This window comes from Ahaetulla prasina, chromosome 1 (genome assembly GCF_028640845.1).
Source record: "Ahaetulla prasina isolate Xishuangbanna chromosome 1, ASM2864084v1, whole genome shotgun sequence".
Taxonomy (NCBI): Eukaryota; Metazoa; Chordata; class Lepidosauria; order Squamata; family Colubridae; genus Ahaetulla; species Ahaetulla prasina.
The window spans coordinates 113,501,351-113,528,265 of NC_080539.1; the positions used below are offsets into that span (position 1 = coordinate 113,501,351).

The 26,915-nt window shown below is 36.5% G+C and overlaps 2 protein-coding genes across 4 annotated transcripts in view; one reads left to right on the forward strand and one right to left on the reverse strand.

Moving 5' to 3' along the window:
• Positions 1-21,111, forward strand: part of GOPC (golgi associated PDZ and coiled-coil motif containing) — a 37,180-nt gene extending 16,069 nt beyond the window's left edge. The window contains exons 5-8 of one of the 2 annotated variants that reach the window (XM_058173171.1): positions 290-385; positions 711-875; positions 2,818-2,995; positions 19,218-21,111. In XM_058173171.1, the coding sequence (XP_058029154.1) occupies positions 290-385; positions 711-875; positions 2,818-2,995; positions 19,218-19,240 (462 nt within the window). In that variant the 3' untranslated portion in view covers positions 19,241-21,111. Of the gene's footprint in view, positions 1-289; positions 386-710; positions 876-2,817; positions 2,996-3,556; positions 5,923-19,217 lie in introns of those variants that run through there. The other variant, XM_058173162.1, reaches the window with a different exon arrangement.
• The window catches only part of DCBLD1 (discoidin, CUB and LCCL domain containing 1), a 33,826-nt gene continuing 18,110 nt past the window's right edge, over positions 11,200-26,915 (reverse strand). For both annotated transcript variants that reach the window (XM_058173148.1, XM_058173140.1), the window contains exons 6-15: positions 26,565-26,698; positions 25,813-25,853; positions 24,730-24,945; positions 23,746-23,870; positions 22,436-22,583; positions 22,226-22,342; positions 21,134-21,224; positions 17,693-17,742; positions 16,129-16,248; positions 11,200-12,512 (exon numbers count right to left, since the gene is read on the reverse strand). In XM_058173148.1, coding sequence (XP_058029131.1) covers positions 12,013-12,512; positions 16,129-16,248; positions 17,693-17,742; positions 21,134-21,224; positions 22,226-22,342; positions 22,436-22,583; positions 23,746-23,870; positions 24,730-24,945; positions 25,813-25,853; positions 26,565-26,698 — 1,542 coding nt within the window. In that variant the 3' untranslated portion in view covers positions 11,200-12,012. The remainder of the gene's footprint in view (positions 12,513-16,128; positions 16,249-17,692; positions 17,743-21,133; positions 21,225-22,225; positions 22,343-22,435; positions 22,584-23,745; positions 23,871-24,729; positions 24,946-25,812; positions 25,854-26,564; positions 26,699-26,915) is intronic.

A 26,915-nucleotide genomic window follows, 5' to 3' on the forward strand; every position in this document is an offset into this window, starting at 1 on the left:
TTTTGATGATTCATATTGAGTATGTCCATATATTTGATCCCATAAATTTAATAAAACGTAGAACAACTGCTACATGTGAGAATCATATGTAGGCCCCTCACTTTCATATTCTTAAGAGGAAACTTAATTAGAGCAGTACTTGCTAAATTCTTAGAAATAATGACTCTGAACATACAGTATCTAAATAAAGCTAAACTAAACAAAAAGATAGTGAATTGTTATTTGCTATTTTATAATTATTCCAAAAGCCTACATATACTTTTTCATATTGTTTTAATTTCTGAATTAGAATCCAGATTCCTTAAAGAAGAGTCAAGGTGTTGGTCCAATCAGAAAAGTTCTCTTGGTTAAAGAAGATCATGAAGGACTAGGCATTTCAATTACAGTAATATTTAAATTTATTTTCTTTTTTCTATTCTCATAAATGATTTTTTAAAATATTCTTTTGCATGTCTTCCATGTTATACTAGGCTATGTTATTTATCTAATGTTCCATATTAATATTCTAATGAAAACCCCAAAAATTTTAATTCCCTATAAAAATATAAAGCTTTCCTAATTACATTATGCATTAAATACTGAGTAGCAATTATGCTAGTGCATTTTGCTGAATAGATGGCAATATAAATTCTACACTTTTTAAAAAACTTAATGCAAAGAATTCTGATTATATGAAGACCTTTTTGACGTATTAAATATTGGCGTGATAGGGAGGAAAGGAGCATGGTGTTCCCATTTTGGTCTCTGAAATTCATCCGGGTCAGCCTGCTGATCGCTGTGGAGGTCTGCACGTTGGAGATGCCATTCTGGCAGTTAATGGAGTTAATCTGAGAGACGCCAAACACAAAGAGGCTGTAACTATTCTTTCGCAACAGGTAATTTTGAATATGTTAATACAAAATTCATACACTTTATATATATTTTCCCTATTCTTTTGGAATAAGTATATCAGAAGATTTATTTTCAGTTTCAACATATGAGGCGTGTTCTATTTACCATGTTTTCAAATTATGGAAAATGATAATTGTCTATTATTAAATACATCTGTGAAACCAGAATTTCCAAGAACTCTTGAGTTACTCTAAACCAGGATGTTGATGTTTGGTTCTCCAATTACAAAAATCTGTTACAATAAATATATTTTATTTAATATCTATATTTAATAAAGATATGTACCAATCTACATGACATTGGTTTTTAATTCTGGTCAATCTTTCAAGTCTGAATGTCTTTCCTCCTCCCTCCCTTTATCTTTCATGTGAATTAAGGAGGGACTTGATGGAAGTGTTTTCTCATTTTCTTACTTTCTTGGCTTACTGTTGCCTTGGTAACAGTTCTTCCTCCTATCCTTCAAGGACATTCTATCTCCCTGCCACAGATGGAATTTACAGTTTATTAATCTATTTCTGAAGAGATAAGTCAAACAGGATTGAGGTTTGTATATTATTGTACTTGTTTTTTCATAATCATCCAAATACTTTGAAATTCTGGTTTCATGAACAAATTATTTTGAATAATTTGATTTTAGTAGGGGGAGGTGAGATGAGCATGGAAAAGAAAAGTCTTAAAATATTGCATCCTATTATGGAAATATCATAGATGTATCTTGCCCCTTCATGTCTGGCTTTCAAGAAAATCTGAAAAACCTTCCAAACAAGTGTTTGTTAATATGTTTTTTGGAGTTGTAAGATTTAACTGAATCCTTTTTATATGGTTTATACAATGCCCAGAAATTTGGGATTGAGCAGCATACAAATTAAACAATAAATTTCATACGTACTGCTTATATCCCAAAAAATATTCCCATAGATCAGAAGTAAAGCTGAGCAACAATCCATGCATTTCTGGTTTTTAATTCAGAATAACCAAAAAAGACTTCTTTTCAAAAATGTGTTATTCCATTGATGAACCTGTCAGTGAATATTGTGTATCGGTATTTATTTCAAGATAGGTTTAGTGGCTAAGATGCTGAGCTTGTTGATCGAAAGGTCAGCAGTTCAGTGGTTCAAATCCCTAGTGCAGCATAACGGGGTGAGCTCCCGTTACTTGTCCCAGCTTCTGCCAATCTAGCAGTTTGAAAGCATGTAAAAAATACAAGTAGAAAAATAGGGATCACCTTTGGTGGGAAGGTAACAGTGTTCCGTGCGCCTTTGGCGTTTAGTCATGCCAGCCACATGACCACGGAGACGTCTTCGGACAGCGCTGGCTCTTCGGCTTTGAAACGGAGATGAGTACCGCTCCCTAGAGTCGGGAACGACTAGCACATATGTGTGAGGGGAACCTTTATCTTTTACCTTTATTTATTTCAAGACATCTCATCTTGCAACTTAATCTTTCTTACTCTTTTTTTTTCTTTGCTATTATATCACATACTTTCTGTGATTCTAAACATTCACTGCTTGAGGTTTAAATTAAGAAGGTAAAACCAGTGCATGAGCAGAAGAATAACAGATGAGGTGCACATTTAATTCTACTTTTTTTTTTTTTTTGCTTATAGCTTGCTCATATAGCGTGGACATGAACATCTAAAATTCAATCGTTTTTGTTCTTTTAGAGCACAGGTCTCAAACTCACGGCATCACATTGCGGTCACGTGATGTTTCATGATGTTATTTCCCTTAGTGGAGCTGGGGTGGATGTGGCCTGTGTGTAACGTATCTGGCCCGTGGGCCGCCAGTTTGACATCCCTGTTTTACAGGTTCATGTATAAATTGATTGCAGTGTATTTTATACTGACTGCTTAGGATTTCTTCCATTGCTTTATATATCAGATTATCCATTTTTCAGCAGCAAGATGATTTTTATTTTGTATTCTAGAGAGGAGAAATCGAATTTGAAGTTGTATATGTTGCTCCTGAAGTAGACTCAGATGATGAAAATGTAGAATACGAGGATGAGAGTGGACATCGCTATCGTTTATATCTTGATGAATTGGAAGAAGGTAGCAATTGTGCTTCTGGTAGAAAAGATGGAAGTGGAGATAAACCGTTACAAGGTAAAGTTTCTTAAAGAAACACAGATAAAGGTCAACTAGATCAGAATGAAATTATTCTGGTTTTAATTAAAATAAACCCTGCATGTTGCTAAATTTATTTGCCTAATTACATTTAGGATTCTCGGTCTTTAGAAAGGTTTTGCCACCTCAATAGCACAACATGATTGATAAATAGCAAAAAGAAGAGTTCATCAGAATGGCAGTAATCATTTCTGTTCTAGTTATTGTTTTTTGATCTTTTTATATATATAAATAACCCTTTACCCGAACTCTTAAAAGTATATATTCTTAGAGCAGCAGTGAAACAAGCTTTCTTTTTTTTCCCAGGAAACAAAGGTGATGGTCTTTTTTAATTGTAGTTCATTGTAATTTCTCTTGGGTGCTATAACATCAATAATGCCCTTCTATGTTCTCCATAGAATCTCAAAATTAAAGTATATGTGTATCTCTGTCTTTTTTTTATGCTATCTTAGGCAGTTGGTGCTTGGATCAAATATTGGCAACATTGATCATTGTCAAAAAAAGGTTGCTCCTTTCATTCATTGTTTTTTTTCCTTACAGTATTTGATAAGAAAGCAAGTATTGATGGCCATGAAAATGGAGACCTGGGGAATACAATTGAAACTGAAGAGACTGTATCTAAACTAAACCAGTCTTCTGAGAGCTTAGCCTAACCCCTCTGAATGGGACTAGTATCTCTTTTAAGATGGGTTTCATGGGCTGTTCTATATGATAAATGCCACAGAAAGTTACAATGAAGGACTGTTCATAAGGTAAAGAGACACTGTGTTACCATTGTCTGTAAAACAAATCTGTTCTGGTTGGTTACCTCAGGGCTTCATTATGAACAAGTCTAAATGTGCAAAATGTCCCACTTTTTGAAAAAGTTGCCCATGAATTTTAGCACCAAAGTATTATTTTTCCTCCAAGACTTCACCTGAGTTCATTTTGGATTGTACCTATGAATGCAAGTATAGAAAGATGCAGGGGAGCTGTAATGCTTGATTCCTCTCACATATACCGAAAACAAATAAAATGGTATCCATTTGCTAATAAAATAGGCTGCAGCTAACAAATAAGAATGGCTAACGGTTTAAAAATACACCTTGCAGGAAGGTGAAAAGCAAAAAACAACAACAACCCACCAAACTTCATAATATTCAAAATAAATATATATTTTGCTTTAAAATGCACATGTAAGATTTTAAATAACGATTGATTATTTATTTGGAAGTCATCTTACTTAGCTCTCAATATTTAGTTTTCTCCTTTCAAATATTCTTGCCTGTCAATGCTGGATTTGAATATATTCCTAACGTATCAAGCAGAATATTATGGTCACTTAAAAAAACACCACTAAATGTGACATGAACTTACTTAAAGTCTGCCCTTAAAAATTGTATAAGTGTCCATTTTCTCCGAGCTGAGTAAGGTTGGATTCATATAGTTGTTCATCCTACTGGTCAATAACTTTATAATCACTGCACATGTCATGTAGGAACTAGCTTGTCTGAGGGAATTCAGTGTTCCATAGATTAGTAATTCTAATTTATTTCTAAAGTTGTAAAATGTAGCTCACTTAAATTAGCTCTGGGCTGTTCCAAGGGCCCACTTTCACCTTCGTCCTGATCATATTGTAGATGACTACAAACTGATCATTCAGTTTCTATTCACCAACTATCTGATTGTATTCTTAGTGATTATTGGGGAGGGGAAAGTTTTATAATGGTATGAGGAAAGGCTATCTATATTTGCTACTAAAATTCTCTGCAAAGGCAATAGAGTCACATGAGTGATTTATTGGACACCTAAGAGGGAATTTATTGGGCACATAGTAAGCAGCACTGCCTCATTGTAAGTTATCAGTTAATGGCTGGTCATCAGTTATTTGGGGTAATTAGGCATGCAGTCAATGCCCAAGTCATCTCCAAATAAATTGTTGGTAAGCACTGATCATACATTGCAGGCAAGATAATAGTAGCAGTCTTGTCAGAAGCTAACAGTCCATTCTCTGAGTAGAGCCATTTTAGGTGAAGTTCTCTACTTATGATGATGATGATGGGAGATTAATAATCACTACTTAGATTACTAATCAGTAGTCACAAGGCCATCAGTGACTCGTCATGCTATGTGAAGACGTTTACACAAGTCATCTCTGAAAAGGGAGAGTCAAGCATACATATTCTGTATCTTGTGAGGTCTGTGCAGGACTAGCAGAAAAATGATTAAAGCCCTGATACTTCACAGAACTATATTTTTGGTATTATTTTTCTAAAAACTCAAATGTTCCAAAACCTGAAAACGCTCAAGGCACTTTTAGAATATGTTGGTATTAATGGGGTTGTCTTGGCTAAATTCTTGTACTGCTGTGTATGTGTGCGTGTGTGTTTTAGGTACATGTGTGTATACATACCTGCACACCCGCATACCCACATATAAATATATACATATGTGACTTATTAAAACTGCACACTCTCTGTATGCAAATGGTTAAAAACCATGTAGCTTTTTTAAATTATAGGATAAAGCATGAAATGCCTGCTTTCCATTCACTTTCCTGCAGGCAATTGAAATGTAATATTTAAAAATGTATTTTGAGAGTGGAAATAATGTAACATGAAACTTTGTAAGTGTTTTTTTTTCTATTGACTGTACATAAATGGAGATCGTATAAAAAGGCCTTTAATGTAATGTCAGTTAACCTTATGTTCAATGTTTAAAATGTTGTGTTATGGAACACAGTTAAATATGTCTCTTCTAGGTGCACTATATACATGTTTATAGAGAACTTTAAAATGTAAATACTGTATGCAAATATTTTGCCATTTATAATGTTGCTCATAAAATAACTTTTGTGCATCATTTCACTCACTTGCTCATGGAAGTGTATTTAATTTGCAGTAAATTTTAATTGCTGCCCTAAAGAATGTCTTGCTGTTAAAATTATCTTGACCAGAATACTTATTGCCAAGGTAAGCTAGGATTTTCAGTTAGGCAATGAGACTATAAAATATATGAAGTTGCTAAATGTCTATGGAGATTCTCAATTATCCAGGTGATGTGTCACAAAGGTGCTTTTTTTCTAGTTGCCTCAAGTCCAGTTACCTCTTGAAAAAAGCGCCTTTGGGATATGAAGTTGCACATGAAAAAATGTATGGTTCCATCTTACAGCTAGTCCTCAACTTACAACTGTATTTGAGCCTGCAATTATGGTTGTAAATTGGACCAGTAGTTAAGAAGATCACCCTATAATTCTGCCTGATTTTACAACCGTTTTTGTGGTGGTCATTAAGCAAACCCCATTTCACTAATGATCACTTTTTGCTGGAAACAGGAGTAAATGCTACAAACTGGTAAAAAATTTCAGTCACAATACCACAGGATTCTGTAAATGTCTCTAAATGTGAGCTGATTGCCAAGTGCCCAAAATGCAATCACGTGACCATATGTGATTGTGATCACGTGACCATATGTGATTGTGTGTTTGTAGCTGTCGGGAATTTCAAAAATTTTTCATAAGTAGCTCTATTGTAACTTCGACCAATGGTCATTAAGCGAGGACTATCTTGTACTATAGATGCAGAAACTCCATATTACATAGTTATTTTCTTAATTAAAATGCTAGTAGAATAAATTTGCATGCCCATCTTTAAATCAGCAGGAAATTGACTAGATAGAAATACCATTACCAAACATACATTTCTATTAAGTTGTAATTTAATCCCCCCCCTTCCTGCAGCAATGTTAATTCATAAAACTGTTTTATGGATTCTCTTCCAAATACAGTTACATTTTTTAAAAAGTAGTATGAAGACATAAATCACTGCGGGTCAATTAGAAAACAAATTTTTAGTTCTTCCCTCGAATAATCCACTATGATCCATATTCTTCTTTTCATACTTAGAGAAATGATGACTTCATCACCAGCATCGAAAAGTACAAACAGCTATTTATTTTTACATTTCAGAGATGGAATTTTGCTTTGGTTAAAGTGATGAAGATTTTGGTAACATAGATACTGAAAAAGAAGTGTGGGTAGGGGAGGCAGAATACAACCCTATTTCACACCTTTCTGGATTGAGATATCTGCAGAGAGCTAGCCGCTGCTATCGCATCGGACTTGCATAATTATATTTCCTTGCAGCAATTTGACTAATAAAATAACTTCTGATTATAGAGTAATAAAATGGTCTTTCTCTATGGAAGGGATCAAAGATTGATTTTCAGTCAGCAAAGGCAACATACAGGAAGTTGGTATAGATAACTCTGTAGTTCTCTGCTACAAACTCTAGGTTAGCACATTGGTCCCCAGTTGACTGTCTTTTCCCAATGCTTTCTTGTTTGTTGACTAGAAATTTCTCATGTTCTAGCCTGATGAATTGCAACTTCCCCCCCTTCACTAAACCAGTGGTGGGCGTGGCCAGTGCGTGATGCATCTGGCCGGTATGACGAGTGTGACACCCCTGTTCTAGCCCATCCAGAAGCTTATAAAACAGAAAGTGTGTATATAATTTATAGTTTAGGATGCATAGAATGCTTAGGAAGCTAATCAAATGATAATTGGAAGGCCTTGCTGTTATCTTTATCAAGAAATAGGATAATAATAGAACTATTCCAGTCTTTTGGCATTGCAAATGCATTATTGATATGCATAACTAGAGAAGCCAGAGGGACTCTCTTGCCTTCCACAAATCATGTGATGTTTTACCCATTCTTCATGTTTTGGTAAAGGTAATAGTTAGGGGTTTGATCGGAGTATTGGCACCCTATTATCTAGGTTTTTTTAAAAAAAAATAGTTTGTTAGATAATTAACAAATGTTACAAAACAGTAACTATCTGTACATAGAGCCAGTGTGGTATAGTGGCTAAATCATTGGACTAGGAGCAGGGAGATCAGATTAGTCCACCCTCAGCCATGGAAGCTCACTGCACAGCTTTGAACTAGTTGCTCTTTCTCATCCCAGCAGGTTGGGACAAACAAAAGGAAGAACTATGTATGTTGCTTTGTGCTCCTGTACAAAATATGATATGTTCTTCATCATTGTCATCGTCATTCACATCAAGCAGGTATTCCTGATTTTGTTATCAACCTTGAGCTAGACTTCTTCAGTCATCTTTTCACAGCAACATAGTGGAATGCACATCCTATTTTGACTCCTGCATTGTTACATTCACTCACTCACTTTATATCCTGCCTTTATTATTTTTTTACGAACAACTCAAGGTGGTGAACATATCTGCTACTCTTTCTTTCTACTATTTTCCCCACAACAATGCTGGGAGGTGAGTTGGGCTGAGAGAGGGTAACTGGCCCTACATTACCCAGTTGGCTTTCATGACTAAGGCTGGACTTGAATCATGGTCTCCCTGTTTCTAGCCTGATGCTTTAAACATTAGGCAGACTGGCTCTCATATAGTAAGTAATCTGGTAAAGGAAGTTGAGTGAATACAATGTTCTTGCCTGCTACAACATTATATTTCCTGTAAATGCCAAATATTTGACATTTGCCATCACCAGTACTATTTTATAGCTCTGATTTAATGTGTTAAAGCTGCTCTTCTCAGTCAAGGGAATACTGATTTTAATATACTTTATCATTGTTTTTGACTGGATGCTGCCTGAGCATTATGATAACTTGGGGTTTAACAGTATTTTATTTTAAAAAATACATCCTTTGAGAAACTCACCGCCTACTGCATGTGTATTTTAGTAGACCTACAGTCAATTGAAAAGATTTACTGTCAAACAGTGGTCAAACAGCTCAGTATTGTTTGGATAACTGGAAAAAAAAACTTGTTTGAAATCTATGGGGAACCCTTTGCTTGTCTACACTGTGCTCAAGTATTGGAAAGCTAAATTATTTTCACCTCAGTTTAATGCAGAGCGGTGGCTCTTACTATCTGGCCTGCTTTTATTTGTTTAATTACTAGTTTTTTATCCCCCTTTTATTATTTTACAAATAACGCAAGGCAGCAAAACATACATAATATTCCTTCCTACTCATTTTCTCTAAAACAACAACCCTGTGAGATGGGTTGGACTGAGAGAGAATGTCACCCTGCCTAAAACGAGACTAGAACTCAAATCTCCTGGTTTCTAGGTCAGCACTTTAACCACTACATCAAGGTTATACAGTGAATTACAAAGAACAACAAAAGCAGTTCATATATTACATTGAAACGTTTGTAGTTTCTTAGATAAAATGCATGGACAGGGGTCACTGCATTATCTGGTGCTTGTGAGCAGTTGTTTTGGCTGTATTGTTCTCTATGTCAAGGTTTGCAAGTCCAAGCATTCATTTTCCAGTACATTTAGTCTCATTAAAAAAATAAATAAATCCAGAGCGAAGCTCAGAATTAAACATGTAGCTAAACTGTTTATAAAGGTTATGAAGCATATTATTTGATCTCAAGAAATAAATCCTTAATCAATCCTAATCTCACTGCCTATTTGTAACCTGTCAGGACTAAATAGCTGCCCTATCATCACAACATGACACTTGCTATGGTTTGTTTTTTGATTTTTGCCAAATTATTGTTGTTCCTGTCTGACTGCTAAAAAGGAGAAATATTTCATATTCTTTGCTATTTATGGGCTCTTAGAGAAGTACATCAGCAGACAATAGCTGATTTTTTTTAAAATGGGAACTGGAATAAGCAGCACTTAAGATTATCTATCTAGTCCACAGTTAGTCTGTTGTAGCTCACTGAATATTTTATGATTGTACTACAAGGAAGAAATAAAAGATAATCTTTCAGCATATGGAAACTTCTGATGCATCCACCATGCTTTTATTTATTGAATTTTCTATCACCACCACCTCACTTGTTTTAACTGAATATGGTTTTAGTGTAGCTCTGACTAAATGATGCAGAAATATGCAAGGCAGAAAAATACATTAGCAGTGTAGTTTCATTGAGCTAATAACAGTACTATTTCAGAGGACAGTTCCAAAGATTGTAGAGTGCTGCATAAATGTGCCAAAAATAGAACATGTCTGTAGATAAACTGCCATGAGAATGCTCCCTACGTCAGATTTTAAAGCAATTTAGCTGAACAAAGATGTCTTATAGCAGCCCAAATGTTATTTACATCTGCTGTGAACTATTCTTTATTAGAATTGTTCTGTGCTCTGAATTAATGGAGATGGGCCACAGCTTAGCTTTGTCTGGAAATTTTCTCATTACATTGTATCTAATTGTTTTATAGAAAGATTTCTTGACTGGATAATATTGTACAATCCAGTAGCACATCATCCAACCCCCTATCCTAGTTAAGAATCTAATGGAAATTACATTCTCCAAAAGTTTGGAGGAGAAACAAAATTTACAGAATGCTTTCAAACAACATTCATGATTTATTCAATTTACACTTTAATTGAGGCATTAGCTAATTCCCATGGGCTGTGTTCTTTTTAGTTAAATTATCCTCTGTCACAGCCATAATTTATAGAGCTGGGCAGAGATCTGGATTTGAAGAGCAAAATATGATTGAAAGCAGGTTGCTGCACTCCACAGCTGTAGCATCTTCTTGACAAAAAATGCAAACGGTTTATAAGATGTTCCAAACAGCTGTTAAAAAATGCATCTTGAATTGCATTTTGTCATTCAAATCTGGACATTAATCTTTTTTTTTAGCTTCAGCTGCTAAGAAATTGAATCTAACATTCCGCACACAAAATACAGGTTTTATCACATGAAAGCAATGTATAGCACCCATTTTTGTATATCTATTCAGAAATAGTCTGGGATTTATAAATATGTCTTTGTATATGCTCTAAATTACAACTTTATATATGCTCTGAATTGCTGCAAAAGTAGATTTCAAAATGTTACTTTCTGTTTTTTCTGTCATTATAGATTTTATATACGGTATATAATTAAAAATATACATATTAAAAACAAATAAAAATGAATAAAACTAACATAAGAGAATAAAGTTGAGAGACCCAGACTGGTGTTACGGTTAAGATGACAGACTGAAAACTAGGAGACTATGCGTTCTAATCCTGCCTTAAGCACAAGGGTCAGCTGAGTGAACTTAGGCCAGTTACTCTTTCAGTCCCAAGAAGCAGACAAGGCCCAAACCAGTTCTGAAATAACACAAAGAAAACTGCACAGACTAGTCCAGGCAGTTGCCAGTAATAAAAAACTGACTTGGAGCCCCCCCACTTAAAAAAAAGAACAAAGGTAGCAGTTTACATAACTTTGGTAGGCAGTTTTATTTTTTCCCCATATTTTCCAAAGAAGAAATATGCATATCTTGCTTAGAATAGAAAACAAGCCAGATTTGGTCCAAGTATATATGCCACTCATATTTAGATTCTAACAGCACTATATGTTCTTTGAGATTTTGAGGGAGTACAGGAATATCGCATGTCATTGAAGTGGTGTCTAATTCTATTCCCTGAGAATCTAAATTTTCATTTAAAAACAAATTTTCTAATTCTTGCCACTCCTGAATATATTATACTTGCTAACATGTAGGCAGCCCCCATGGAAATCTTTAGAGGAGCAAATGGTTGTTTTTCTTAATCATGGAAGTTCTGTACCTTTCTTCCAAGTGACTATCAAGAATAAATTAAAAAGGACTGCTATCACACAGCATACATAAATTGCAAAACACTTTTTCTTATAAAATCTGTGTTGTATTGGAAGTGCAAAATTTTAAAACATGTCTATTTAACCATCCATTCTAAATATGATCTCCCAAGAATGAGCATTATCTCTGTTTAGAATGCTGCCTCGTCTAGAAATTAGTGCATTTGTTAACAGAGGGACAACAAATGAAAGGTACTTTTAAGTTATTTTTTTTTAAATTAAAACGGTATGTACACATTGCACAGTATTAAAATGGAGCACCAACAACTCAGCTGTAGAGAATCCACTGTTTGCAGATCTTATTGTGAAGGCTTCTGATGGTGAAAAGAAGGGAAATGGGCGTATTACTCAAATTCTGCAGGAATGTCAGTATTCTTAGGTCCTTTCCTTTTCCTGGATCATCATGAGTTCTGGATTATAAGAGTGCTGTCACTGCAGTCTGATTTATTGGTTTGAGGTTGTATCTAGGTGTTGAATAACCCTCATTTGTCAGGGATTTAGCCTGTGGTTTTTGATAGCATGTATTATAGTCCACTATGGGCAAGATATTACTTTTAGGTTTATCATACCCTTTAATGTTTTGCGGTATTTTATAATCTCCACTGTTCCCATCTGCCTTGCATAAGGCAAGAAAAGTTCCCGAAGGAAAAGAAGAAACCGCAGGAATATTGCAGCAATTATCTGAAGAAATATCATTTTCAATTCCCATACATCGCTCTACAATTGGTATGGCATATTCCGGTTCCTGATTGGTCAAAGGTAGCGCATAATCATGGTGATTTCTTTTTTGTGGGCGGTTGTAATGATTTCTGTTCTCTGAGAGACATTTTTTCTCATCCTCTGTATCCATTGGTTTAAAAGTAGATCCCTGCCGGGTAACTGTCCCAGTTCCTATCATGATGGGTTGTTGATAATCTAGACAGAAGACAGAAACAACATCTTTAAAATTCCAGTTCAGATTGAATATTATTCAGCCACATTATTTCATGCTAATTCCTGAACAGTTTGCTATACATTGATGAATTTGTTATGGCACTGAATGAATGGTACTTAACGATCGGTCTTCCAGGTTTCAGCACTCATGGAGTTCCTGCAATCACATGCTCATAATCTGGATACTTGGCCCTCAGCTTGGATTTCTGATCATAACAGTCTATTCTGGTCATGTGATCACAATTTATAACATTTCCTACTAGCTTCTTATAAACAAAATCAATGAGAAGCCAACAGGAAGTTAGGGTCACATGAAATCCTTTCTTAATAGTCCGTGGTAATTTGCTTCATGATGTAACCAGAGACTGTGCACTTTACAATTGCATCACTTAGTGATGGAAATTCTGGTTCCATTACTTACTCTCATTAAGCAAGAACTATCTGCATTGTATGAACAGTGATGGCTAAGACACCTTGCAGTGTTGGCTTATGAACTTTAGTGGGACAGCAGGATTACAAGCTGAAGTGTTGCAGGTTTAAGGAGAGATTGGTGGCAAGAGAGGCCATGTTCCACCAACTAGGGACAAAAACCAGCGGCAATCTGAAAGAGGCAATGTAACTCTAAAGAGAAGTAGAGTTCTTAAAGAGTTATAGATACGTACATACAAAAGTAACACTTTGCAAATATTTTCAGTAGCAGAAAACAAAATGTTTAAAATATTTCAAATTTCTGTGATTATCTTCCGAGAGACAGTGGAAGAAAGGAAAAATGGAACACAGTTGGAAATTGTAAAGTTAGGCTGCAAGAACTGAAATTCAGTGCTGCTTTGATAGCTTAATAAAAAGAAAAAAAATGCATGAAGATACATTGTGCACTATATCTTGCATTAAATCCTGTGAAGAAAACCCCCTTAACAGAATGCATTAAACTTGGCAAAAATTGAATATGGTTATTTTAGCCTTTTTTTTTTTTTTTTTTAAAAACAAATTTTAAAAAATGCTTCCCAAACCATCCTTTCTCAACCAAACTTATACAGGTAGTCCTGTATGATCACAATTGAGCCCAAATTTTTTATTGCTAAGCAGGACAGTTGTTAAGTGAACTGTGCCCCATTTTACAACCTTTATTGCCACCTAAATTTGAATGCAGGCTAATTCATCTCACTGCCAGGAGTTTGATTGTGAGTGGCTCAAGGTTAACTCAGCCTTCCATCCTTCCGAGGTTGGTAAAAGGAGGCAGATTGTTGGGAGCAATATGTTGACTTTGTAAAACTACTTAGAGAGGGCTGTAAAGCATCATGAAGTGGTACATAAATCTAAGTGCTATTGGTAAAAATGAATCACTGCAGTTGTTAAATGAATTATTTGGTTGTTCAGCAAATCTGGCTTCCCCCATTTACTTTACATGTCAGAAGCCAGCTGGGAAGGTTATGAAGGGTGATCACATGACCTGGCACAGTGCAGCTGTCATAAATATAGTTGTCAAGTACCCAAATTTTGTTCATGTGACTATGGGGATTCTGCAATGGTTGTGTAAAAAATAGTCATAAGTCACTTTTGTCAGTGCTATTGTTAGTTTGAACAGTCACTAAAGAGATGGCTGCAAGTCGAGGACTACCTGTTAATTTTGCTAGGTTTTCAGTGGCTGCTGGAATGGGCCTGCAAGATTGAGAATTGTATCTCTCATAAAGCTATAAAATTAATTTTGTGAGAAAGAGCCTGTTTCCAAAGTTGCTTAGAACATCTGAAGCTGAAGGTGGCCTCTTCTTTTGGTAGGAAGAGATACTAAACAAACTCCTATCCCCCTATATAGAAATTGCCTTTGGATTATGCATTTAGCTCAAATAAGGTAACTGGTGCATGGACACCAGCAAGCAAGAAGGCCCATCCATTTACTTCCCCATCTGCTTCTTTGAGCTAATCAAAGTTTCATGGTGTCTTGCATTGGAGTGAATGAATTGCAAAAGCCCCATGACAGAGTGCATTAAGGCTCAACATTTCAACAAACTCTCAATCATGAATAGAAATCACTTAAGTGTCAGGGCATCACCTAGTCTCTTGCACAGGAACCCTTTTAGTTAACTTTCTATGCTTTTATAAATATTTGTAAATGTTAGCAGCAATGGGGGAAGCGATTGGGAAAAAGAATGGGAACAGTTTAATACAAGCACATTAGCAATGTTATTGTTTTTTTTTAAACATAATGCAAATACCCTGTTTCCCCGAAAATAAAACATCCCCTGATAATAAGCCCACCGGCTTTTGAGTGCATCCGCTAAAATAAACCTCCCCCAGAAAATAAGCCCTCCCCGAAAATATTTAAACATAGAACTGGAAATCAGGTAAGATGGCAAGAGGAGCCCCATCTTGCTCCATATGCCCCAAAATAATAAAACCTCCCCGAAAATAAGGCCAAGCGCTTATTTTGAGGTTCAAAAAAATATAAGACAGGGTCTTATTTTCAGGGAAACGCGGTAATTCTTGAGTTACAATAGGAATTGGGACTAGAATTTTCTAACTGATGTTGTTGTAAAGCATGTGTCCTTAATGACAGAAGTCCTGGTTGCTGTTAATTGAATCCCATTGGTTCTGAGCCAAGGTCCCACCCTGATCCAAACCATTTCCAGCTTGATCCCTCTCAGCCCTGAGCCTTGGTAAGGTAAGGGACTGCCTCCTCTTCAATTCTTCTGATCCACCTCCTTCTCTCCCGTCCCCGTCTCTGCCCTTCGGGCTACCTTGTACTCCACTGTCCTGTGTTCAATGCCCCTGCTGGCTGGACGGCTCCATCTGATCATTGCTGTCTTTTTCCTGCCTCTACTGACAAGCCACACCTGACCCTTGTCCAGACAGTGCATGTCCTGGTTTCAATCCCATGCAGGCTTCTTGTGAGATTTTGGAAGGCTTCTGAGCAGGGCTGTCAGGACCAGTAGGCCAGTGTGGCAGGCTGATGGGGCCAGTGGAATGCAGGGAAGTCAAAAGGGGGCTGGGTCATAGATGGATGGGGAGAATTGAAATGCCTCTGTAGTTTGCAGTGCAGGCAAGTTGCCAAGCACCTGAATTTTGATCCCATCACTGAGGCTGCTGCAATGGACATAACTTCGGGGGGGGGGGGGGAAAGTGTAAGTACCATTCATTCAGCACCACCACCATGCCTTTGAAACGTCTACAGAGATTCTCAATCAGAGATTCTCAATCATCCATGTCATGCTTGTCCCAAAGGTGGTTTTCCAAAAAGCAACTGGACTTCCTTCGATTCCCTACCAATCAGTTAGAACTGAAGCTTCTTGGATGAGAAGCAAAATGTATTCAAAGAAAAAAAACTAAGAAAGTCCAGTTGCCTTTTGGGAAAGCACCTTTGGGACACACCTTTGAATGGTCACTGAATGAATGATTGTAATTTAAGGACTGCCTGGGCATTATTTTTTTAAAACATGCAAAACTTTGCCAAAGGGCAGGAAAGCAAGCCTTTCTGAACAGAGGAAATCACTATACATTAATCAGCTGTGAACTACACAGCCTTTCCCTAGTTAAGGAGAGGGAGATCAAATGTTTTGCACATTATAGTGTCAGAAACAGTGATTATTTTCAAAAGAATTACCTGCCATCTCGCTTGTGATCAGTTCCAGATTTTTGGTTGCCTCTTTTTCTTTATTGTAAGTGATCGGGAATTCCACAGATTGATATCGGACAAAGGGTGGTTGAATTTGTTTCCAGAAACCTAGAACAGAAACCTAGACATGAAACCTAGAAACCTAGCTATGTTTAATCTCAAAAAAGTAGATTAATCTAAAACGCTGCATGTATAGAATCTATTTACTCTTTAAGTTGTTAGGGGCATATAGATTTATTAAGTGATTATCATAAAATTGCCTTTAAAATGATTTGGAAAACCAATTACAGTACTAATTGTAGCTTGTATCAGAATCTTCACTACTAGCATTAGCACTATTGAATTACCTCTGTAAGGCTCAAAATGTTGAAGGCCCACTTGAATGGAATTCTACGCTAAAGTAAAGGTTTTCCTACTGTCAGTTGTGTTTCTAGGCCACGGTACTCATCTCAGTTTGTTGGCCAAGGGAGCCAGCACTGTCCAAAGACAATTTCCATGGTCATGTGGCCATCATGGCTATACGCTAGCAGTCCTCAAACTTTTGGCCACCAGGGACCGGCTCCGTGAAGAGAGGTTTTTCCACAGACTGGAGGGGGTGTGGTTTCACTTGCTGCCTGTATGCGTCCCACAAGCTTCACTTGTTTGCGTGGCCCACTTTCTGGCATGCTGTGGACTGGTGCCGGTCCATGGACTGGGAGTTGGGGAACGTGCTACATGCCAATGGTGCATGGAACGCTGTTACTTTCCACCAAGTGATACCTATTTATCTACTTGCATTTGCATGCTTTCTCCTAGGCAGGAATTCTACTAGGACACAATTTGTTTTCTTATCTCTTGTAGCAATAGAGGTTTATACTTTCCTTTTTAGATGGCAAAGAGCTAGTGTGTGGAAGCTATTTCTCAAGGGAGACAGCAAAAGCTCAGCTTATATACACAAAATTTCTAGCTCTACAAAATATTCTGTGGAAAGTAGCACTTTATTTCTTGTACAGTCATGAGTATATATATATATATATATATATATATATATATATATATATATATATATATATATATATATATATATATATATATATATATATATATGTATTATATTTTTTTAATGTGCCTTCAAAATCCTAGTGCTACTGAAATGTAGGCATTGCCATGTTTCTGATCAAAGCCGGGCCCTGCTGGAGAGTCAAAGCAGCAGCATAATACATTAAAAGTGCTCTATAAAAACCTTGGTGGTTGTATAGCATCATAAATCATTCATGCAAACATAAATGGCAGGGGAACAAATATAAGAACCTATCCAAAGATTCCCACAGAGCAGTCAGAGAAGCTGAAAAACAGGATGAACAGGATCAGAGATACCAGTGCCAGCTCCCTCTGAATGTCCAGCTCTGTTCAACTCACTATATATAAAACATGATGCATAGAGGTCAGGAGAGAGAAAGGTGGAATAGGTCAAGGATATTCCTCCTCCTGAATCCAAAAGATATTACTGATCAGCAGGAAACATTTTTTATTCCTTCTTGTTCTATAACAAAAACAAAAGATTGCCACTAACTTGGTTTTCCACTGTCAGATGAATCATACGTAGTACCTTTCTTTCCTTTTCTGGAAGGAAGAACAAGATAAGTTACACATTTCCTGCTTCAGTTCAAATAGATTTCACAGAATCTATTATCTTGGTAAATTCCAAACTGTAGGCAATTCTGAATTTTCAGGCCTATATCTTTATTATATTCTGTGGATATTGTCAAGAATCCACAAATCATGGGCAGATTTGTTATTTTTCCTAGAAGTCCAGATACATAGCGCTCATACTACAGTTTCACTAGACTTCCAACTTCAGGCACTATGGGGTTTTGATTGAAATTTTTATTTATATTCACAGCGTCATTAAACAAACAAATCAAGAAGCTAACAATTTCTCCCTTTATTCAGTTTATAACATTTCCTTCATGAGTTCAAGGTGGCTTAAAAATGGAGATCTTCCTTTGTTTTATTGCCACATGAACTCTGCAGGTAGATTGGACTAGAGAGAACAACTATTTCAAAGACAGCCCATGTCGAAGTGTAAATTTGTACAGATATTGCCCTATTTATGAATTTTAAGTTGCAAAGTTTTGCAGACATGAGCAAATCTGATCGCAAGTCCATCCTAAAAGGTCCTGGAAGACAGGAAAAGGTTAGTTTCTTGCATGCTGTTTGCAGTTCCACCCAGATACTCTACCACATCTTTTTAAATACTAGTTTGGACTTGCAAAGAGCCTCTCAGAACTTAATCTGTTCATAAGTAGAGTAGGTAATATCTGTACTTGGGTCTCCCCAGCCCTAGGCTAGCACCTGTTGAATAAAACTGACATTACAATGAATCTCTTTCCCAACCTCTGGCACACATCCTAAAAAGGTAGATATTTTTAGTTTGTTAACCAGCCAGATAGTCTAGTAATCTGTTTAATGTCTTATGTAATATAAGGCTGCTCTGAAAAATATATAGCTTCTAAAATCAGTATTTGTACCACTGATCAAGCTATAAAGGTAAAGGTTCCCCTCGCACATATGGGTTAGTTGTTCCCGACTCTAGGGGAACAATGGTGCTCATCTCCATTTCAAAGCCGAAGAGCCAGCGCTGTCCAAAGACGTCTCCGTGGTCATGTGGCTGGCATGACTAAAAGCCAAAGGTGCAGGGAACACTGTTACTTTCCCACCAAAGATGGTCCCTATATTTCTACTTGCATTTTTTATGTGCTTTCAAACTGCTAGGTTGGCAGAAGCTGGAAGCTCACCCTATTACGCGGCATTAGGGATTCGAACTGCTGAACTGCCAACCTTCTGATCGACAAGCTCAGCGTCTTAGCCACTGATCAAGCTATAGTTTACAAGTAAAAGAATTTATTTCATGAATTTAAGCTTGGGCTATGTATGGCTGAGGCAATCAGTGGCATCATATGACATGTATGACCTTCTGTTCCAATGGATTATTTTGTGCTGGTAAAACAGCAGAATGCGCCTACTCATTCTTTATTTGAAAAGATTACTTAAGATAAGGAGCCGGTTCGCATCAGTAATACTATTCCTTTCATTAGGTTCCAGGATGAAGAGGAGTTAGAAAGTTCATTCTTCACTAAGACTAGATGGCTTGGCAAGGAGCAAAGTGGAATGTAAGATGATTTGACAGGATGCCAACTCAGTGTGTCAATCAGGTTGTGTCCATGTCTACAAATTTCTCTCTGTTCACCAGCAGCCCGAACGTGTAAAGCAGCCCTTACTCAAAAACCAATCTCCATGCAGCTCTGTGGAACTCTTTTTTTTTTTTTGCTCATTGTGATGTACAATATAATTCAGAAAGAAAGCATAGTTAAAAGCTACAGGACAGTGAAACCTTATTTTAATAGGTCACTTGCAGGAAGGGTGTAGTGGATACTCCCAAATGTCTATTAAACATGAAAAGTACAGTACATAATCACAGTGTTTTTTGTTATTGTAATGTACAAATTGAAATGTAAACCACATAATGAAATTTGGGTCTGCAGATGTTTAAAATTAAGGTAAAATTAATATAACTATATCTGTCTTGTCTGGACTACTTTGGATTTAGAGCACGGGTGTCAAACTTGATCGCATCACGGGCCAGATCGTGACGTATCGCAATGGTTTTTGCCTCTGCAGAGCTGGGTGGGCGTGGTCTGCACATGATATATCCGGCCCATGGCCCACCAGTTTGACAGGCCTGATTTAGAGTATTTGTCCATTATGTCAGTGGACATAATGATTGAAATGTGGTCTGCTGCTTCTAGAATTTGTTAAACAGCGATAGTTTAAATCAAGATTTCACAGTAAATAGGTTTATATTCCATGATCGGCCAACAATCACCAAGCTATAGCCTTATGTAGCAGTGTGTCCATTAAGAGAGAGAGAGGAAGAGAAAAAAATACTTGCTCTCAGGATATATTTTTTTGTAAGCTACTTTTTTCTGTTTATGTTCAGAAATCACAACAATACCTCATCACAAAGCAATTTTTCCCCTTCTGCCTCAGCTCTCCTTTAATGATTGAGTGCAATTTTTTTTTTTAAAAAAATGGTTTTCTCTTTCAAGGCTAAACCAAGTGCAGGTATCCTATTCTGAACTAATTCTCCATGCAAATAATTAACATTAATGAATTGGCAGGAGGTCCTGAAAGCATCTTGCAACAATGATTTGATCTGTCTTGATCTTGCTCTTCTGTTATGCTTGCCCACGAAATGTGGAAAGAACTCTCTGAGCAGGCACACTTTGTCAAGCTATACAGTCAGCTCTCCCCATTCTTCATAGGTGCAATTTATAATAATCACATATTCTCATGGGTAAACCAGGAATTGTAGATTCTAAATACACCACCAAAATTGGCCTTGGTTTATCTACAGATGGCTTTTTCATATGCAGTATTTTTTTTTAAAAAAAGAACCCATGTATTCTGTATATTCTGATGGATAAGCCAACCCTGGAATTTTAAAACAAAATACTATGAAAAATGTACCATCCATAAATATGCCAACTGTAAAAATTAAAACGTTCAAAAATTTGGAGGGCCATCTTATTCAGGCGTGGCACATTTTCCATGGTATTTTGGTTACAATTCAAGACTCAGCGTATTTGCTGATGGGCTTATCCACCAGTATATACAGTATGCAAATAAATCTTAAGAGAAGGAGAGAAGGAGACAGAGAAAGCCACACATCTCTTTTAAGACTCTTTGAAAGCCACACAATTCTCTTTGAGAATTGTGGAAGCCTGATAAACTAAACTAATTAAAACTGTTGGGAATTAAATGAGATATCAGGCATGCAATAGTTTATAAAGAATATATAAAATCATTAAACAAAACAATATTTTCCCCATTGGAATTATTTTTATCTACCAATTACTTTTGAAACATCATAATGAATAAAGAGGCTGTACCTATCCAAATGGTGACAATGATAATGTGTCTAATTCTGAATGAGAAAAAAAAAGTCACTTACCTTCGCAGTGCAGTAAAGATCCAGATTCCCAATAACAGGAGCAGCAAAAGCACCACCAGGGTTGGAATAATGATAGCCATAAGATTCAATCCTTAAAAAAATGTAAAATATAAACCAAGATTTAAAATATTTTGAAAACAAAGCTAGAAAACTGACTTGAGAGCTGCACTACACACTAATTGATCACATTTCTTATAATATAAGGAGTACATCGCTTGTAAAGCAGACACTCTTTATTCTAGTACAAAAACAAAATTGATGGGAGTGCTATTCTACTGTGACTGTAAAAAGCTATACATACATACATGAGAAGTTGATGGAAAAATGGCTAGTGTTAAGTGCTCAATATCTTGTCCTCCATAATTGGATTACATTGGAGTAAGTTCATTATTCAATAAGCTCATTTTTTTTTTTTGCATTTATATCCCGCCCTTCTCCAAAGACTCAGGGCGGCTTACACTATGTCAAGCAATAGTCTTCATCCATTTGTATACTATATACAAAGTCAACTTATTGCCCCCCAACAATCTGGGTCCTCATTTTACCTACCTTATAAAGGATGGAAGGCTGAGTCAACCTTGGGCCTGGTGGGACTTGAACCTGCAATATTGCAAGCAGTTGCTGTTAATAATAGGCTGCATTAGCCTGTTGCGCCACCAGAGGCCAGATTATTGAATCATTGCTTCTATGATTAAATGATGCTGCCAACATGGCAGAATTCCAATGGCGCGATTTCAGTCCACTTCGAGGGAGTGTTAAGAATGAAAATGGGAGCAGACCACTGTCCACTTCCTCTTCCATTTTATTTTTGAAGAAAGCAAAATATGTTACTGAAAGCCTGCTACAGTCCTGTCAAATTGCAATGATAGCAGCTCAGTAGAAGTAGAAGCCACAAGTGGAATGCTTGACAAATATGAGGTAAGCAGATAAATACAGAAAATATGTGTATTTGAGGAGGGACGGGGAATGGGACGGACGGGAACTGCCTGCCTTTGACCCTGGATGGTGTGACTCTTTTTTGAATAGTTGTTTCCAACAGCTAAAACTTTTCTTCTCCATTTCACATACAAAGGATTGCACTGATTGTCATACCTAAGTTGGTTTCAACTAAAGGTATATATTCTGTGCTTGATTGATCATCTTTTTTAGTGGAAATGCCTGTACTTTGACTTGGTCTCTGTCCAAGTGGATGAATAAGAGAGCTGTTACCTACAAACAGATGAAAAAAAAAGGTCAACATCCCATTTGTGGGACAATCAGATTCTACTTTTTACAAGCTGTGTAAAGATAAAAATGGCTTACTGTGGGCTGCTTGGCAACCAATAAGTTCCACTTTCAGGGCTATTCTTTTGTACCAGGTCTGTGGAATAATTCTCAGAAAGCGAGCTACTATAGGGGGAATGAAATTATTCCGAACTATATCTCCATGATTTGAGTTGGCTTTGAATACCTGCGGTACAGAAGAAAAACACACACACATACACACAAAACAGGATAATTGATATAAGAGAACGTTAGGAACAAATGGGGATTTATAAAAGACAAATAACATAATTCTTATTCCACAAATTAATCTTTCATGGAAATATGGTAAGAGGATGGTTAAACTGAGCAATTCAAATCTGCTTTGACAATAACTACAATATAAGAAATGGGGTGGGATTTTTTTGACTGGCAAATGCTATGTCAGTGCCCAAATTTGAGCAGTGTCTGGCATAGAGAAGACCTACATAACAGAATTGAAGAATCTGAACCTGGATGCCACGAACTGCCAAGTTAGCACAATAAGTCAGCACAACAACAAAAAGCCCTGAAGTTTTGGGCTGAGGCCCATTTTTGTCAGCCATTTTGTTTCTCATAGTGGTTAACTTTGGGGTACTCAAAACTCCATCCTCAATAGTCCTACCCTCTATGAATGTGTATCCAGTCCCCCTTTAAAGCCATCCAATATCTTATGGTAATGAAGTCTACATGATAACTATGTGCCACTGTAAACCTAGCCATCTGGAAAACTGGAATTTGCATCAATATATCTAGGTGGGGATTTTCCGACCTGTTGAAAGAAATTGGGGAGAAAACCAACCCATTTGGAACCCCCCCCCGCCCCCAGGCCCAGGGTTTAGTAAATAAATGCCACCAAGATTTGTGTTTGGTTAAATTTGCATAGAAACACCTGAATAAACAAATTATTATTAAATGTTTGTTCATTTTTATTAACAATGGCAGACACACTGTCCATGCGCTGCCTTGCACATGAAAAAAATAGGTTCATAAGCACAAACTTTTCTGTTGTATGTGTGTGTAGTTTAAAATGTTGTCAAATTGTTAACAAAACTTCTTTATTTCACTACTGTTAGGGCACCCAGAACCTATAAAAGTATAATCTCTTTATATTTTTATAATTGGTCTACCATGAAGTAATTACCGCTAATTTATAAATGCTAGGTATACAGCAAGCTATTCAGCTAAACTTAAGGACACCTGAAGCTCATTTCAGTCAATAGGATTTTGATGAGTCTAACACTGCTGCTTCAATCATAAAAAAAGTGCTGGAGAAAAAAAATTCAATAACCCTGTTCTCCCTCCATTCTCCATCCTCTAACCAGCATTACCTTTTCTTCATTGCTTAAGATTCTTTTGTAAGTTCTCCATTTTGAGTTATGATTTTTATAGTTCACAACAAATGTCTTAACGTAATAATTAAAATGAAGCACAGTAGACCCCGTAGTTCTGATACCTTGTAACAAAAGAAAAGAGAATATAAATAGACATGAAATTAAACTTTTCTTCAAACAATATTAATATATTGAGACCAAACTTAAAAACATCAATATGTTAGCTTTATATTTTATCACATTTCCACTACTGTTTATGTTTAAAACATTCGTTTACATACATACCTTCTATCAATAGATAAAAATGTCTGTCCATTTAAGAAGCCTAATTTGCCATAAATTTGCCATAAGAACCAAAAAATATGTAAATTCTGGATTGTGATTTTACATATGAGTATAGTTCAACCCCCAATAATAAGCATAGAGGATTTCATTGGCTAGCAACTAGGGGCAATTCTCACAAGACAAGACCATTGTATTTTATTATCTGTACCAGATTGGTTTCTATAGTTCTTTTTTAAAAAATGAGGCTTCAGGATGCAAAACATTATGGAGAGAAGTTGCTAAACATAATGCACACGTAGCAACAAATGCAACAAAAACAAGACCATATGAACAGTAACAAATGGGTTCTTTTTGTGAGACATAGCCATTTAGGTTTATTTAGCCACTTTGTTTTGCATCAGAGCCAAGATAAGGTTTGAGCCCAAAGCATCAAAATATAGTTTATTCCATAGAAAGCCAGAATTGTTTAGCTCTGGCTTATGTTGCCTGAACATAGCACTGAATTATAGAAGGCAAGTAATTTTATTCCATGAATAATTGACCCAGAAGCATCTGCAGGATCCAAAACTCAAAATGAAAAAGCAGTGGTTGTGCCCTCATGATGCAAAGACCACACTTTCATAACTCTATACAACATCATGGCACACATATTAAAGCCATATGCTGCTGTACTGAGCAGGAAACCTCCGAACTGACCTGTAATTCTAATTTTCTCTCCCAAGTCAATTTCCAGCCACTGCTGTTGGTTACTCTGGTTTGCTGCCCAAGATGGTCCAGGAACTTTAAGCCAAGCTTTCTGAGGAGACCACTCAACTAACTCCCCAACTTCATTGATTTCATTCCAGGATGATGATGCAGTTATCTGAATATTCAAAGCATCTCCACCTCCTAAATTCAGTGCTTTGTCACAACCTTTAAATAATAAAAAGAATGTGCATTTTTGTTTTCATTGTACATGCTATATCAGAAAAATACTTGCTTTGCCCAGTAGGACATTTATCGTGGACATTTTTAATGCTCTACTCAAATGTAGAACCCAACATCTGAATGCAATTGTTGATAAGAAGCACTTACACATTATTTAGCAGAATTGAATAAATTCCCCAAGTGACGGTTTTGATTTCCAAAGATGATATTATTCTGATACTAAATGAATTGAATGCTGGTGAGTTAGTGAAATGGGGAAGGGGGGAAGAGATAGATAGGTAGGGGCAATTGCAGTGCCCCTCCAACCAATCAACAGGATGGTTGGATTGCCAAGTGCCTGAATCTTGATTATGTGAGGATATTGCAACAGCTATAGCTTCAGACAAGGATAATAACAAGCACCATCATAATTTTGAATGGTCATTAAATGGTTGTAAATTAAGGATTACCTGTATAAACACCTACTTGATACCAAAGTAAGTGGATTTAGTTTTGAGTAATATCTGAATAATATTTATAATAACAAGTTTGAAGTATTAATTAAAATAGTTATGCTTTAGATCCTGAAGATGAAACTCAAATACTTTGGCCACCTAATGAGAAGGAAGAACTCACTGGAGAAGAGCCTAATGCTGGGAATGATTGAGGGCAAAAGAAGAAAGGGATGACAGAGAATGAGGTGGCTGGATGAAGTCACTGAAGCAGTAGGCATGAGTTTAAATGGACTCCAGAGGATGGTAGAGGACAGGAAGGCCTGGAGGAACATTGTCCATTGGGTCGCGATGGGTCGGACACGACTTTGCAACTAACAACAAAAATTGAATAAAAAAGCAAAATAATAATACTCCTTACCATTTGAGTTAAAAATAAATCGCTTGTTTGATAGAGATCCACTATCAAGAAAAAAGATACCATAATGTTAACTATGTATTGTCATAGATATGTGTTTGTGTGTACTGATATTATTTGTCTATCTTTACCAACCAACCAACCATTTACTTATGTATGATTTTGTTAGGCCTTTTTTAAAGAATAAACTCCTTCCATGACTTAGAGTAATGGTAACAGATCTGATGCCTATTATTATTTAACCGTAGTACTGAGGTTATGTAAAGGATCCTGAGTAATAAATGCAATTTAGTTGCTGTTTAGTTCAGGAGCCAGTTTAATATCACACTTTGGCAACCAGCGACTGAATTTTGACACATATATCTTCATTTAATAGGCTGAAAACTGAGCAAAGCTAATGCCCACAATTGGCTTTTCTCTTCGAACAATTCAGCAAGCAAACTGGGAAGTCTGCATTAGTAGAACAATATTTAACTTTAGACAATAAGGTAGAGTTGCTCATGCTAAAGGAAGTACAGACCAATTGCGTGGGGGGAAAAAAGGAAAGAGTTTTGAATGGGAACATACAGTTATAGGTCTCATTATGTTAAGGATAGCATACGCAAACATGATTTTAGTTCAGATCAAATTATGGTTATTTAGGCTTCCTAGTTTAATTATGACTTATTTTGAAAAAGAAGGAAAGGTGCTGTATACTACTATATCCTGGCTTTAAGTAAGCATATCATAAGCCAAGCACCAAAAACAATACTTACTCTTGGGAAAGGATGCCATTGGCCAAGATACCCTGATACCGGTTTTTTCCTTTCAACTGAACTACATTGATCTGGCCACCCACTTCATCTGCAATGATTCCAGCATGTATGGCAGATTTGCACAAAAAGGATGTCTGGTGTAATAAATTAACAAACAAACAAACCATAACAAAGATTACGTTTTAATACGTGACTCATCATACCCATCTAACCAATAATAGGGGCCACTCTTTCAAAAATCAAGTCTAATAGAAAAGGAAAGTAACATTTCTCTGTAAATTATCTATTTAACTGGAGAAGAGGCAGCGTTACTTCTGAAAAGATTGCAACAACTTGGCCTGTTAGGTAAAT